The 17071-nt window shown below is 36.7% G+C and overlaps 1 protein-coding gene and 1 long non-coding RNA gene across 2 annotated transcripts; one reads left to right on the top strand and one right to left on the bottom strand.

Annotated features, from left to right (window-relative positions):
* Nucleotides 1–3657: 3657 nt before the first annotated feature.
* Nucleotides 3658–4517, bottom strand: LOC134200427 (uncharacterized). Its single transcript, XR_009975351.1, has 2 exons — nucleotides 4377–4517; nucleotides 3658–3944 (listed from the first exon to the last, which is right to left on the bottom strand). It is a non-coding gene; the product is annotated as an uncharacterized LOC134200427 (long non-coding RNA).
* A 78-nt stretch (nucleotides 4518–4595) lies between these two features.
* Nucleotides 4596–16846, top strand: LOC101739738 (protein asunder). Its single transcript, XM_038016930.2, has 13 exons — nucleotides 4596–5010; nucleotides 5706–5780; nucleotides 6516–6661; nucleotides 6739–6888; nucleotides 7423–7513; nucleotides 7794–7922; nucleotides 8364–8474; nucleotides 9263–9423; nucleotides 10537–10677; nucleotides 11389–11539; nucleotides 12289–12431; nucleotides 13345–13496; nucleotides 15186–16846. Exons 1-13 carry the CDS (start codon nucleotides 4786–4788, stop codon nucleotides 15425–15427), a joined length of 1917 nt encoding a protein of 638 aa, XP_037872858.1. The 5' UTR covers nucleotides 4596–4785; the 3' UTR covers nucleotides 15428–16846.
* Nucleotides 16847–17071: the final 225 nt, after the last annotated feature.

Here is a 17071-nt window from a genome sequence, read left to right on the forward strand (position 1 = left end):
GTTTTTAATGTCATCATTAATATAAAATCTTGAAATATTTACACTAAAATGGGACCTATTCCTGTAACTAAATCCTTTTAAGCTGCAACTTCCAACCAAAAATGCTTGAATTTTTCTTATAATAAGAGTTCCGCTATCAAAAATTGACAGTAAAATTAAATAAAAATCGACTAAAACATCGGTTTTCGAAAATTTCAAACCTTGTTCGATATAGAACACTGAAAAGACTCTTAAGATGCTTCGCCTAAGACTTAAATACTTTCTATTTTATGCAATGCTCAAACTGCGAAAAAAAATTCTCAACTAATATGCATTGGAAAAAATTTCAACAGGCAATCCCCAACAAATGATAAGTAGTAAAATTATTATCTTGGAAGAATGGTAAAAAGATATATCAGAAGGGCGCGAGGCATAATTAATCTGAGATACACTGATGATTGCACAGCCTGAGAAGTCATGGAAAATCTACTGACTCATCTAGAAACTACCGGCCTTAAATTCGGATATAATGTTAACCGAGACCAAGCGAAGATGATAATAATTGATCGGCCTGAATGAAATGTCACCGACGTACAAAATATAATAAAACTGTGAACTATCTCGAGCACTGGAGGATGTGGTGACGAAATCACACGACGGTGCATCATCACCAGGTCGGCCGTAGAACGATTGGGAAAGATTTGAAAGGCTTCAAAGTTCTTTGGTCACATATCTACATAAAAAGACTCGATGGAGGGAGTAGTGGTTTAAGGTCAGGTGGAAGACAAGAAATCACGCGGCCAATCACCAACATACACTAACAATGGAACCCTTTTGTCGACATTTCTTGATAGCGATGACATCGCGGCTTTCTTGTAACGACACAGTTCAAAGATGTCCGTCACATAAATTTACTCATACAGTAAGCGTGAATTAATATATGTCATTTACTTCATCGAACGCACAAAAACCACGACCACTGCTCGCGGTGGTGGCGCTTAGCCCTGCGTCACCACTACACGCTACACCACCCCGTAGTTAAACATCCAGACTCTAAATTTTACACTCGCGCTTTTTTAGACTAGCCATCAATGCCTCATGGTACGTGAACAAAGATTGTCATGAAATGTCTATAGGAACGCCTAATTCAATCGTAATGTAATTTTAAAAATACATCAACATGTCAGTCGCTGATACTATTTTAATAATAGCCTAAAGAGTCTGTGTGAAATGAAACAATTACAATAATATTTCTCTGAGCCCTTTTGTACCAACCACATAAAGAATTAAATCGTCGGTCAGTGTTGGCAAAATCGATTGAAAATAGATTTTATAACACAATTGTTTTATATTATTCTCGATTTTTTTCGATGTAGCACCCCAGCTTGTCTGAATCATATGTTGGTGATTATCTATGCTTGAGTATGACATTTCATGACAGGACTTTTGGCGGGAACGCGAGGAGTGAAGTTGTGTGATTTGTTTTATTTTGTCTATTTAGTGTTTCTTCAGGTTTAAATTTGTAATAACGGTGGTTTATTAACTGTTTAATATCTGTGAAAGTGTATAAATGTGGGAAAATCACACAAAGACGCTTGACGGAACTTCTCGGGATCCTCCAAAAAGTCCATTGAAAAAATCTTAGTAAATGATAACCATTTTACTGAGATTATATTTCATCCCATAACATCTCATCTCATTTTATTTAATTTCATCCCAGTTGATTAATGTGTCAAGTTAATCATCTTCATTTGAGTTAATTTCACTATGATTATCATTTTTCATAAAAATAAGAATATTAATAAAAAAAGGTATGACTTAAAAGTTTTAGTTACCAGGTCATAAAATCCCTTATTTTTTTTTATGAGAACTTTGATTAAAGCAGATTATATTAACTTTGTACCAGTGGTCTCGAACCTACCGATTTTTCGGTATTTCTACCGATATGGGCTCTGTCTAACGAAACACCGAAATTACACGATTTTTCTACGATTTCAGAGTAAACATGGAAATTCTCCCGATTTTACACTTTCAGACATCATTGATACAAAAAATGTTCAAATTGGCAAGACTGCGTCGACAGTTCATAAGAGTAGGCTCTTTCCCAATATTGTTCAGAGCAATGATTGCCAGGAAATTGATACAGAGTGGCGCATTTTAAGAAATTGTGAACAAATCAAAACATTTCCTGATGATTTTTTTTTTATTGCTTAGTTCGGTGGACAATCTCACAGCCCACCTGGTGTTAAGTAGTTACTGGAACCCATAGACATCTACAACGTAAATGCGCCACCCACCTTGAGATATAAGTTCTAAGGTCTCAGTATAGTTACAACGGTTGCCCCACCTTTCAAGCCGTAACGCATTACTGCTTCACGGCAGAAATAGGCGGGGTGGTGGTACCTACCCGTGCGGACTCATAAGAGGTCCTACCACCAGTGATTACACAAATAATAATTTTGCGGGTTTCATTTTTATTACACGATGTTATTCCTTCACCGTGGAAATCAATTGTGCACATTTGTTAAGTACGTATTTCATCAGAAAAATTTATACTCGCCTGCGGGATTCGAACACCGGTACATCGCTGCATACGAATGCACCGGACGTCTTATCCTTTAGGCCACGACGACTTCTAAATGTAGATGTCTTCTTGATGATATAGAACTTTTGGGATGAAGTAACTTTACTAAAGCGTGGCGATGAAACTCAAATGTTTCCTTTGTTGTCTAATTTCATTTTTAATATTTTATCACTTCCCCATTCATCCACTAACGTTGAACACATATTTTCACATATTAATCTTTTGAAAACAAAACAGCGAAATAGGCTGTCTACTGAACCAATCACTGGTCTATTACATGTAAAACTACAGCAAATTGTTATAATTTTGAAATTAATTCGAAGATGACTGCGGCTATGGCCAAAAAAAATTGGTATAAAAAATAATTATTCTTAAATATGATTGTTATAAATTACCCTGTAATTTTTTTTTTCAATAAATAAACGAATTTGATTGAATATTGTATTTTTTTGTCAAAAACCGATTTTGGGTACCTACAAATAAATGTACCGATTTTAGCTGGCAATTCTACCGATCTCGTTGACGTTCGAGATTACTGCTTGCTTTGTACAATATTGTACCGTACAATGGGGTAAATAGGGACAAAATCGACCTTCAGATTGAATTTTAAAATAGTTCCAATTAAATAGTCACTGCTCAACCAAAGAAATAAGTTGAGTCTTGAACGTACCTAGGTGATAAAAACCGTTACATAATTTTAATTATTCATTTTAAAGAAATAATCGGTAAAATAATGGCCGTCCCAATTTACCCAGCGTCCGGGGTAAATTGACACGGTTAAGGGTTAAATTGGGATATTTGTAAGGGTTGTCAACTCGCAGTACTGCGATATATAGGTAGGTGCCATATAATTATTTATATGGACCGAAATGATGAATACAATCCATAATTTAAGCACAATACACAACATAGTGTAAATTAAGCTGGTTTCTATTCCGAAGCGATGTGACGTGAATGATAATCAACAATACAATGATCAAAAAAGTATGTGCATGTTATATTTTAGAAAATTATTCTTTAATTTCCTTAAAAATCACAACTCTGAAACAAAATGATAAAATAGAATAAAAAATAGAAAACAAAAGGACTGGAAATGCAATAATACAATTTTATTTAATCAACATTTTCAAAATAATCTTTGAGCAAGAGTAAGATATCAGGTGAATAAGATAAAAAAACAGCTTTATCTGATTACTGCCAATAATAACAAAAATAAAAGAAATTCTTTCTAAGCTAAATAACTAAACTCAATTAATTCACTCACTCATAATTGGATATCTCGGATTTTTAATTAATGTTACATTTAAAATCTGAGGCCTGTTTTTATTTGTGTGTGCGTTTTGAATGTTAACAAAATCATGATTCGACGCGTGAATAGATTCTGAAATAACAAAAGTTTTGATTCGTTTGAGTTCTTTTAACTTTTAATTTTTTTTATTGCTATAAAGAACATACGACCGGGCAGATATTACAAGGTAAATGTCGCGAAAAAAAAGTAATTATATATATACTTTTCTTTTACCTATAATACTTACATAAACTAACTGATAAACACATTAACCTTCTTTACATCACGCAATTAAGTGATAGTATAGGCTAAAAAATCTATTATAAGATATCAGTGACAACCCTAACAAGCCATCCCTATTTTGTCTTTTGGCGTTCCAATTTTGTGTTTTCTCGTCCCTAATTTTTCCAGTCTCGTTCCCAATTACCCTACATACGTCCCAATTTTCCCCAAAAAGAAAGGAAAAAATATACATTTTTTATTTTGTCGAAATATTGTATTTAAAATAAGAATATTGCAACTTACCGTTTGTTGTGGTATTTCCAGGTGTATTAAAAACTTATATAAACTGTGATCTTATTGAAAAAACAACGATAATATTACTTTTTTTAAAAGTTCTTTAAGCTGTTTTAAAACGCACTTTTCAACCACTATTTTCAATTTAATTTGACGAATTTTTGGGACCAACTTAACTCATATTTAGTACTTCCATAGTTAACTTGGTTTTTCTTCTATGCATTGATAAATATTAACATAAACAAAATTAGGTAGATTCCGTGCTACAGGTACTTTGAGAATCTTTCGCAGGTTTGTCCCAATTTACCCCAGGATCCCAATTTACCCCATGTCATGGTACACAAAACTGAGAATTTAAGATGTAAACATTGTTGTGGGTTATGCATAATTATCCAAAAATCTTTTTGACGCATTCATAATGAATTCCCTTTTCCCTGTAAATCATAAAACAATATTTGTTCTTGATCACACACCGTACTTTGGAATATCTTCAGAATACCCAATAGATTTTGATGTATCGAAAGGCCGAGGTACCGGTCAGGTTCCTTTACCTCCAATCTGTAAATCATTGTGGACTTGCAGTGTGGAAGCTGCGGTAGAGTACTGTCGTATAGTGTGGGATTTATTTCCTGAAAGCAAATTAGTGAGTATTGAATTTAGATAATGAAATGATATTATTTTGATCCCTGGACTTGGAAGCACATGGACATGGACATGGTCAATAATAAATATTAGTAGTTGTTAGCGCTACTGTTAACTATTATAATATAGGCGATTTTAAGGTATGCTGTGTTTTGTCTGACCAAAACTTGAACTTAATTTAATTTTTTTATGATCAATTGTGATAAAAGAGATTAATTGGTCTTTTCTAAAACCAAATAAGCCACAAATCATAAAGAACATTCAAATAATTCATGACATAATAATTCATGACAATTTTCAAGTACTCTTTTAGCGTTAATATTCATTATATTTACAATAATTTTACATATCTGTATAATTATTATAAATTAATAATTATATTGCATAACAAAAAACACTAAATAATGATAAATAACAATAATGTTTTTATTAATTTCAATAAAACAGCCAGTCTTAATTAAAATAAGAATACACAATACAATTAAATATAATTGAGAATTTACCTTCTATCTTAATGAGGGTAGCAGAAACTTAGTTTGAGATAGCCTGTGACCTTTTTCACTTATCATTAAATTATTAAAATACCTAAATCTGATCTATTTTGTTATTGGAACAAATAAAAAATTTAACAACTAACAACAACAATTAAACACAAACAAACAATTAAATTTATGACTAACTTTAAAATTATTCCAGGTGAAATTTGTAGTGAGTGATTCTGTAGCGCATATATTAAACACTTGGGCGGCATTACAACAAAATTTAACTCATGTGAGTATTTTATTATATTGTAAATTACTAGTAGTGTAAGTAAATCGTGTAATTAATAATTATATCATATTTTTTTTATCAAATAGAGTTAATCACATCATTAACTTCAAATGCATATTTGTTTTGTAAGTCATATTTATATGTTGGTTTTGGAGGTGGGTGTTTAAATCGATTCTCTTGATTGCAATAATATGATTCAGTTTGAACCTCTGATCCTTGATGAATATCAAATGAAATCTACAAAATCTCAAACTTGCATAGGCAAATCATTGCAAGTTCAAGATGTTTAATCAATTAAACTTGCATCATAAGTTGCAAGTCTAATTCTGCAAACATAAAAAAAAAAAGTATATAGCAATAGAGATGTTTGGCTTAGAATAATCGAAAATATATTGATTGTTGAGTAAGAGTGGAAGATAATTCTGGAATTGCAGTTTTACATGTATTTTCATTATCCTGAACTCACTCACTCACTCAGCAACTGTTTACTAGATGAAAAAGATCTCCTACCCTTGGTATTTCCATCTTTAACTCATATCGTCTCAGTTAAGCTTAAATTTAGATTACAATTTTTTTTTTATTGCCCTTGTAGGCATACGAGCATACGGCCCTCCTGATAGTGAGTGGTTACCGTCGCCCATGGACTTCAGCAATGCCAGGGGCAGAGCCAAGCCGCTGCCTACCTTAGTAAGGATCTGATAAAGTTAAGTTAATAGTAAAACAATAAAATTTTAGGTCCTGAATGGGTTGTGTCTTGTTGGACCAGTACGTCGTGGTGCTGGAGGGGATGTTGTCGGACTCTGTGCAGCCATCGAAGCACTGGGTGAAGCATCACCAGAGCAGATATCACGCACATCAACCGATAGACATTTTCAAAATAGGTATGACTTATACATTATTATTTTCTTTCAATATTCTCCCAATTAGATAACCATATATGTAAAATTGATATTTCCAGAGGACGGATAATATGTATTACAAGTGCAAGAGATGATGATTCAATAAGGAGCTTAGCAGAAATAGCTTTAAACACTTTGATTCAACAAAACAAAAAAGCTTCCATAGTCCAACCAAACAGCAGTAGAGATTCTCCTAATGCAACACCTCAGTGAGTATTTCAGACACAAAAAAAAATGTTTTTGGTGAACAGATGTTTTTTCTCAATATTTCTTAATTCTTTTAATGTTTTTTTGGGTAGTTATAGTCGGTAAGCAGCGGCTTGGCTCTGCCCTTGCCATTGCTCAAGTAACTGTTCGCCATCATTGAAATGGGTACTTAAACTAGTAGGTCCTATGACTTTTCTCTAAACAAATGAGGTTGTAATCTATTAAACAAATAAAATATTAGATCTTAAAACTTTTAAACATTTAGAAAATATTGTTGGGTAATTTTTTTTCAATCTTTACACTTAAATTCTTATGATATACCACACAGAACTATATTATTATGAAATTTCCAAACTTTAGTTGGGTTGCAGTATCGTATAGTTGTATTCTAAATGATGTTAAAGGCTTCAAAATGTTTTTGTATAGTACATGTGTACTGTTGAGTTTGATTTGCACAATTGTAAATGTATGATATTAAATGATTATATACTCAAATATGTTAAGATATCCCTATATAACTGAAATTACACTTACAGATTATTAGTAACACATTACTGCCATCTAATCATCATAAATGTCACACCAGAGAAAGCTGAAACCAGAGTTAACAATCAACAGCTCACAGAGGTTAGTGTAGTTTGTCTATATTTTACCTAAGAGGTGCCTAATGTCTATGAAAAGTATTCAATACTTCAATTGTCCAATATTTATTTATTTAGGTTTTTCAACCAAGGATATATTGCTGTTGTTGCATTCCTAGGGTACCCTACTGGTACATAGGGCCCTCATAAGTTGTCTTCACTCAGCGGGTCGCGATTCCGATCCGGTAGTAGATTGATTCGCGAAGCAGCTACTTAAAATATATAGTCCACGCTCATTTACCACAACGCATCATTGTTTTCAACAGATGGGCGGTGGTCTGATGGGCGTCGAAGTAATAGTATCACGAGCTAGCGCATTAGCTAGCTTGTTGGGTCGTCTGGTACTACCGCATTACAAATTATCAACTACCACAGTTACTGGAATTCCCATGAAGGTAATGTCATTTTGTCGATGCTACCAAGCCAGTAAACTCGCCGGAGATAACAACAGAAACTGTATAAAGTATCAAATTATTTAGTTTTAAAGCTTGTAACATTCAGAAAAAAATCAAAAGATATATTTAATACTAGCTGTACCCGACTGCTTCGCTGAGCATTTAAAATTAACATTATTATTTCTCACCCCCACAAACATTCTCATCATTACCTAACGGCCCCGCAACTGGGGCAGGGAGTCCAACACTCATATAAATATTAGCTTATCCATTAAGTAAATGTATTTTCTACATAGATACCAAGTTTCAAGTCAATCGGATGCATGGTTCAGTAGTTATAACGGAGCATCCGTAAAAGCCACTCTAAATTTATATATTAGTATAGATATGAAAATGAACATCAATAAATACAGAATTTTAACTTGTCTTTATCGTTTTCAGGAAGAACAAAACGCTAGTTCCAGTGCTAATTACGATGTAGAAATTGTCCATTCCATCGATGCTCATGCTGGCTTGCGAGCTTCACAAACTGCTGCCGAAGCCGCTGAGTCTGTTAGTATAGTAGCTTATTGTAATAGCTAGTACTAGCTAATGCTTCAACCATACTAAATGTACCATGAGAATTTATTGCGTTAAGTGAATAGACGAACTTACAGTTTCTCATGTTTAACCGGAGCCCAAAGACATCTCGAGAGATGAGGTCATAGACTCAATTGTAAACTAAAACAGCTGTCTCAACCTTTAAATTGGAACCTATGTACGTACTTCGCGGCAAATAAACGTTTGATGATGACACCTACTCGTTTGGTCTCAGACTACGATAACTTTTTTCCCTACCTAAGCTGATGGTCTTGAGAAACCATTTCATCGTAACCCTAACAAGTAGGGTTACGTTAGGTTCACGGGGCTCAAACCTAACGACATTGTTAACACTAACCCTAGCAAGAGGTTTCGCAGAATTATATTACTGGTGGTAGGACGTTTTGTGAGTCCGCACGGGTAGGTATCACCACTGCCTGTTTCTGCCGTGAAGCAGTAATGCGTTTCGGTTTGAAGGGCGAGGCAGCAGTTGTACTGTTAAAAGTGAGACCTTACAACTCATGTCTCGAGGTGGGTGGCGGCATTTACGTTGTAAATGTCTATGTGCTCCGGTAACAACTTAACACCATGGGGCCGTGAGCTTATCAAAAAAATGTTTATCATCGGATCGGAAACGCGACCCACTGAGAAGATCCAGCGAGAAACTCAGTGGGCTGTGTCTGTGGGTTAATTTACTCGCCGAGTCCTTCGTCGCAACGGGTTCGACGAGAACGATGGAGTAAGTTGTATCGGTATTGCAGGTGGTGCTACGTTGGTGGACGCCGCGCGGCGCGGAGGGGGGCGCGGGCGGCTGCACGGGTCCGCTGTGGCGCGTCACGCCCGCCGACGTCGCCAGCCGCCCCTCCGCCTGTCTCGTCAACTTCCTGCTCAACGGGCGGTCGGTCACGCTCGAAGTGCCCAGGTTACTACAACTTACTACTTACTAACTTACTACTATTACTACTACCTTACTACTTACTACTATTACTACTAACTTACTACTTATACTAGCGACATGACCGCGCTCTACTGAGTCATTCGAGAAACAGTTACTCTTGAGTTGTTAGGTCTCCTTTGGAGGCGCTCGGGTAGCTGTTAGCAAATTTAATCCCGCCCCTTCTGGTCGAGCCCTTGCTCTCCCACCTGTCCTGGTGAAACTGGAAAGGTTACTGAAAGCATCGTTATACCATATAGAATATTAAATACATTTGTCGGTAGCATGTGTACCATAAAATGCCAACTTAACTTCTCAATTGCTGCGCAAACTTTCCATTACTTGAACTGAACCTTGGTGTGTGACGTCATTTGGGGCCAAAATAAGCAAAGCGCTAACAATAGACCGTACACGAATACGTAACGATTTATAAAAAAATATTATAACGTCGTGTGTTTGGATTGATGTTTAAAATATTTTAATTAGTAGGTTGTGTTACTAACAAAACCGCTCATGTATATTTGATTAATGTAATTGAAGACATGAGTGAATGAAGGGGATATGATACAAAATGTTAATTTTGAGAAAACGGACAACAAACTTTTGTTACTTGTACTTTTTCTTCGTACATAACTCCTTCATTACATGCAATTTCTAAAAATAGCCTTTAAGCCCGGAGTTTTAAGATCTAATATGGTTTATAGGCATAACATAAACCTTCATTCAATGTAAAAACTCAAAAATCTTAAAAATAGTACTTAACCTTTTTATCTACTCATGTATTCAATTAAATCAGACTTGCTTTGCCTCGCTCGATTCGAAGCGCTAAATAGATGAAAAGTCCTCATAAGTTAAAATGATTGAGCCATTCACTGTCAAATATAATATTACTATATCAGTAACAGAATAGTTCCAATAACCACTCTCGCTGGGTCGAATGCATGACATATGAACAAAAGCCTAATAGATATATGTATATAAATTAAATATTAGTTTCTAATCCTCCTTAAGCTCTTAGCTCCTACTAATTGGCCGAAAAATATAGCCTTCCCTTTGAATTTATAATTGAAAAAAATATTGACTTGGATGTAATTTGAATAGGAAAGGTGGGGGTAGATCAGCGTCGCACGTGCTGGCGGCCCAGGGGGGCGAGCTGTGGATCGGCGCCCTGGGGGGTCGGACCACGTACGACGATCCCCCCGCGCTCTCCGAGGGAGCCGGTGGACGCGTCACAGACTACAGGCGAGCACACAATTCAATCCATATTTATAAATAACTAGCTGACCCGGCACATTTTGTAGTGCCTCGATCGATAAATAAAAGACCTGTACTTTTGTATAAAATAAACTTAAAACGACGAGGGACACATCAAAGGAAAATCAAAATTGTTATTTTTATTTAATTCTGAGCATTTCTATATTTATCTTACCTTTTAAACCGTCTCTGGACTTCCACAAATAATTTAAGACCAAAATTAGCCAAATCGGTCCAGCCGTTCTCGAGTTTTAGCGAGACTAACGAACAGCAAACCATTTTTATATATATAGATAATAGATAATTCATAGACCATAATTAACTTAAATTATAATTTGCGTAATTACTGGTGATAGGACCTCATGTGAGTCCGCACGGGTAGGTACTATCGTCCTACCTATTTCTGCCGTGAAGCAGTTATGCGTTTCGGTTTAAAGGGTTCACAACACCATGCAGATCGTTGAGTCACACATACGCGCTTAAGGGGCGCGCGTGGACCTCGTAGGAGGTTCGGCCCCCGGCCCGAAAAATGTAACTATACTGAGACCTTAGAACTCATATCTCAAGGTGGATGGCGGCGTTTACGTTGTAGATATCTATGGGCTCCGGTAACCATTTAACACCAGGTGGGCTGTGAGCTCGTCCACCCATCTAAGCAATTAAAAAAAAAACGCTATGTTCGTTTTTATTAATTTACAGAATAAAAGAGTTTGGCGCACTGATGCAGCAAAATAAGCTGCACCCACTCCGCGGGGCGGGGTCCAACGCACGCGCGAGGTCTCGGCTGCAAAGGCACACGACATATTGGCCCCTGACGATATCCTCAACGCTCATATTCAATTTAGGATCAGTAAGTCGAATGCGTATTAATATCACTCGTGTCATTGTTAAAGAAGTCGTCGTGGTCTAAAGGATAAGACGCCTGGTGTACTGATGCGATAGTGCCTGTGTTCGAATCCCGCAAACGATCAACAATATTTTTTGTGTAATTTTTTAACGTACTTCAATCATGTTCGCAATTGATTTCCACGGTGAAGGAATAAGTTCGGGTAATATAATTTTCGTAATACCTCGTGATAGGTACCACCACCAACCCGTTGTATTTTGAACAAGCAGCAATGCGTTCCGGTTTGAAGGGTTGGACAACTGTTGTACTATCGAATTGAGACTTAGAACGCTTTTTTCAAGGTGGATGGCGGTATATACGTTGTTGATATCTATGGGTTCCGTGGGGAGGCGTGAGCTTCATCAATCTTAAACCTGCTTAAATTTTTATCAGCAATATTTAAGCTAACCGGTTCAACTCTAATAGCTTCTTACTGCTATTGTTAACCTAACACTATCAATGATGTGTCATGAAGTCGATTGTTATGTAACACCAACCAGTGATCTTCTCAGTGGGTCGCGTTTCCGATCCGGTGCCAGATTCTGCGAAGCACTGCTCTTGCTAGGCCCAGTGTTAGCAGCACTCCGGTTTGAGTCCCGTGAGCTCACCTACACGTTAGGGTGAAGCTGAAACAGCCTCTCAAGGCTATCAGCGTAGGTAGGGAAAAAAACAGTGACCCTACAAAGATTTGTCATAATTTTGTGATTTTGAAGGTGATGGAACCGTTAACGAGGCTGGTCGTGCAAGAATCATTAACTGACGAAGAGGTGGATCAGTGTCGTAGCGTCCTGCTGTCGTTATTAAGTATGGAATCTCGCCATGAATTCCCGGCCGCGCAGCTGCCTTCGAATCTAAGGTAATGTTTAAACTATAAAACCTTTTCATATACCGTTGAAGCTAATAATAATAATTTGATTGGTTTATTGGTGGTACGACGACTTGTGAGTCCGCACGGGTAGGTACCACCACTCTGCCTATTTCTGCCGTGAAGCAGTAATGCGTTTCGGTTTGAAGGGTGGGGCATACTTGAGACCTTAGAACTTATATCTCTACGTTGTAGATGTCTATGGGCTCCAGTGACCATTTAACACCAGGTGGGCTGTGAGCTCGACCACCCATCTAAGCAATAAAAAATAAAAAAATGTCTGCCGTCCCATCCTTTATATGAGAGTCCGGTAGAACCTACCGAGTAACTCCTTGTTCTATCCGTACGGCTATGCGATTCGAAATACCTGTATTTTGTACCGTATGTTCCATGGGGAGTGCTCTGAGAAAAAAAAGGTGGGTGGCGCATTTACGTTGTAGATGTCTATGGGCTCCAGTAACCACTTAACACCAGGTGGGCTGTGAGCTCGTCCATCCATGTAAGCAATAAAAAAAAAAAAAACTCGTTTTTACCATCGCACCGCCCGCCACCGGAGTAGAGTTCATTGATACTACCTGGAGCCACTGCGGTCATCGACAGTGCGTTTCCAGAGGTCTTTTTTGCCACGTACCATCCGGCTATGGAATGGGCTCCCAGCGGTAGGCAGCGGCTTGGCTCTGCCCCTGGTATTGCTGAAGTCCATGGGCGACGGTAACCCCTCACCATCAAGTGGGCCGTGTGCTCGTCTGCCTATAAGGGTAATAAAAAAAACCATCTTCGGCCTCCTACAATTCCCGTTAGCAAAGGATAGTGATGTTAGTCTCTTATCGACTGTAACGACAATTCATGTTTAACTTAATTATTAATTTAGTTTATTTTAATTTAATTATTATTGTTATAAAAGGGGCAAATCGAGCGGTCGTCGCGAAGAACAATGGCGTCAAGTTTGGGGTGAATTGGAAGCGTTATTACGAGCGTATTCGAACTCCTCCGCCCATAGAACGCTACTGAGAGTCCTGCTAGAATGTCGGGCACACAATAACCACGGCGCAGACGGTGAGTCACATCAATCAGAATACAGGGTTTTTTATATATTTTTTTATTGCTAAGATGGGTGGACGAGCCACAGCCCACCTGGTGTTAAGTGGTTACTGGAGCCCAATAGACATCTACGACGTAAATGCACCACCCACCTTGAGATATAAGTTCTAAGGTCTCAAGTATAGTTACAGCGGCTGCCCCACCCTTCAGGCCGAAACGCATTACTGCTTCACGGCAGAAATAGGCAGGGTGGTGGTACCCACCCGCGCGGACTCACAAAAGATCCTACCACCAGTATTGTCGGGCATGCCATCGTCCGGGTGACATATTATTTCTGGCTGTTCTCGTTTTGCTAATGGCGAGTGGCTAGGAATATCCATCAACAACTTGCTCTGAAATATGGTTCTCTTGATTCTGCTGTAATTACGCAAATTATAATTTTGCGAGTTTGATTTTTATTACACATTATCCTTCACCGTGGAAATCAATCGTGAACATTTTGTTGGGTACGTATTTCATTAGAAAAATTGGTACCCGCCTGAGATTCGAACACCGGTGCATCGCTCAACGCGAATGCACCGGACGTCTTATCCGTTAGGCCACGACGACTTCAAAGGGTGGAAATATAATTACCAAAATCGAAACGATAATAAAAAAACTGTCAGTCATAATGCAATATCCACCTATAAATAAATAGGCAAAGACCAAACAGTTGAGTACCATCATCTTTATAAACAAAATCGTGTTCTTCTATCACGACGAAAGTTTGACAAGCGCATATAAGAAGCGCTCGCGTATTATTAAATAAATTCATTGTTCTCGAAGTTGAAACCGCAATAGTTACTCATAACATTATTTTACTTTTTTATAAATATACTAGCGGTCCCGACAGACATTGTCCTGCAAAAATTTATTTAAGTCAGTCCAGCCGCTTAGGAGTTCAGTGACATACACACGTACAGTAGAATTATATTTTAAATATATATACATATATACATCTTGTTTGGTAAAATAATAATAGTATATCGGATGATTTTCGAGTTTTTAGGAAATACTAGTGGTCCCCCGGTAGTCGAATTTCGACTATAATTAATTGAAATTATAAGCTTGGACATTATTATGGCTCTACTGTCAAAGACTATTATACTTCTATAATCACAGATTTCGCCAAGACTACACTATAGACAAATAATATTAAAGATAAACAATATTAACCTATTTTCAATTTGATCACAGAATATAAGAAATAAGAAAAGTTTGACAATAAACAAATAGTATGCATGCGTGTGTGTGTCAAATACATGGTAGTGTGTATGATGTTTTTTTTAATGATTTAATGTATTATTAATGCATGATATAAAAAAAATATTAACATTCTGCACTCCTTCTCTATATTCTCTATAAGTGATAATAATAGCTAAAGCTCTTTCTTCGAATATCAAATAAAAATGAGAACAATTACGAATAAATAGTATAGTGAACGTTGTAGGAAATTTTAGGCCCGGTAGTTGGATCACAGGTAGAATGTAATTTTTCTTAGCTCATCAACAATGCGGTTAAAGTTAACAAAGAATCCCAGAGACATATCTGGTGGATATCGGATATCTAATTATCGAATCTCAGTTGCATGAATTACTATTATTTATTGTATGCACCTATTGTATTGTGTGAGAATAATTATATCTTTATTGATTAATTATGTAGGTGAATCTCGAGCAACGGTGATCCGAGCGACCACCGACTCCCCACTGTCGCCGGTGGGCGCAGGTAATGGCAGCGCCAGTAGTGCAAGTGGAGACGTCTGGGCTCCCAGGAACGTTCTGGACGCGTTACTGGGGGCGCCGCGTCCCGCGCGCAGACTCGACTTCGCCGGCAGGATGGCGGCCGGAAACAGGGTGGCCATCTTGTACCCGCAGCTGCAGCAGGACGTGGAAACCCAACACTGATTGTGAGCGGCGAAAAGTAATTGGAATCTGAACCTTATGATGAAACGTTATAAGTTCCATTTTGTGCGTTGTGAATGTTGATGACGATGTTTTTTTTTAACTTGTTTTGTATGAGTTCATAGATAGGCGTACAGTAATAAAGTGTTATATTCACTAGAAATAATTATATTTGCAGAAACTGATATCCTTTTTTTTTTCATGTGAAGCTCAGAGGGAGGACCTGAATTTTAAGTTTAAAGGACAATGCCCAAAAGTGGGCCAACTTTGTGTCAAAATTATTTGTACTTGAAAAACTATGCCTTATTTGTTCACGTTTTTTAGTTTATGTTTCAACATTTCTTTCACCCTGGCATTGTTTTACAAAAAAATAAATTACTTATATGATAACATCCGAAAACTGAGTACATCATTCATAGTTTTTAAATTCGCCAATAGGCAGACAAAGGGCTTAGCCCATACAGCCTTATAGTAAACCTAAATGCTGCTAAACGAAAGAGTTGTCTGTGATTTGAATAACAAATAAAAAAAAAAATGTTAATGGTTATAATTCACAGACTTTTTTAGTTTATTTTTGTTCGATTCAATATTTATATATTGTAATAATAATTATTACTTAAAACCATGAATTAATTAATATTTTTAGACATTAATGATTCCATTAGTAAAAATCTCAATGGCCCACCATTACTTATTCTTATTATCTATGGTCAGAGAGTTTTGGCAGCAACCCGAGTGAAGCGTCACTTGAAGTTTTATTTTAATGTTTTTTTAATATTTTATTGTGATATATAAAGTGGGTGTTGTTTTGTGTATTAAACGTCACTGAATAAAACTATGGCTAACATAGCAGTGACTGTTTTGTTCGTAAAAAGAGATACCCCGGCTTTTTATTGACATGAAAATAATATAACTACGACAGACTAGGCTGTATAGACTACGCTCTTTGCCTGCCTATTGACGAATTTAAAAACCAAACAACAACAATATCGTTGCCGGCTTCCGGATTTTCATTTCCGAAAGAAGGGTCAATGAAGTCAATGAATATTAATATTATGAGGATATAATTATAATAAAATGTACATAAGGGCTTATTTCTAGCAACATTAACCACAATTAACTTATTTAACACTGTAACTAATTATGAGAGCGATTATTGATTTCGAAGAAAACAATTAACCACTTAATTTTAGCTGCAGAAAAAAAACAGATTTCTTTTGAACCTGGGTGAGAATATACAAATCGTTTTCTGAATATGAAACGATATTTCTTTGTCTATCAAATTAAGTTAAAACCATCATGTAACGATAATTTTTTTAGGGGCCCAAACGCCCAAAGAAAATGGGCATTGTCCTTTAGATATTTAATATCAATGTAACGATATTATTTTAAAATTACATATTTTTATATGCAAAATTTAAATGGATTCTTATTTATTATTTTCCTTTACATATTTTTTATTGCTATTTGGGTGGACGAGTTTACGGCCCAACTCGTGTTAAATGGTCACCAGAGCCAACATTAACAACGTAAATGCCACCTTGGGACATGAGTTTTATCTCAGTTTTAACAGTACAACGGCTGCCCCACCCTTCAAACCGAAACGCATTACTGCTTCACGGCAGAAATAGGCAGGGTGGTGGTACC

Source organism: Bombyx mori, chromosome 17, assembly GCF_030269925.1.
Source record: "Bombyx mori chromosome 17, ASM3026992v2".
Classification (NCBI taxonomy): Eukaryota; Metazoa; Arthropoda; class Insecta; order Lepidoptera; family Bombycidae; genus Bombyx; species Bombyx mori.

Excerpts from the sequence above, each read along its gene's own strand:
- LOC101739738 (XM_038016930.2), top strand. The coding sequence starts at position 4,786 with ATGAATTCCCTTTTCCCTGTAAATCATAAAACAATATTTGTTCTTGAT. Across the intron at positions 8,475-9,262 it reads CTGCCGAAGCCGCTGAGTCT|GTGGTGCTACGTTGGTGGAC; the intron begins GTTAGTATAGTA and ends TCGGTATTGCAG. Across the intron at positions 9,424-10,536 it reads GTCACGCTCGAAGTGCCCAG|GAAAGGTGGGGGTAGATCAG; the intron begins GTTACTACAACT and ends TAATTTGAATAG.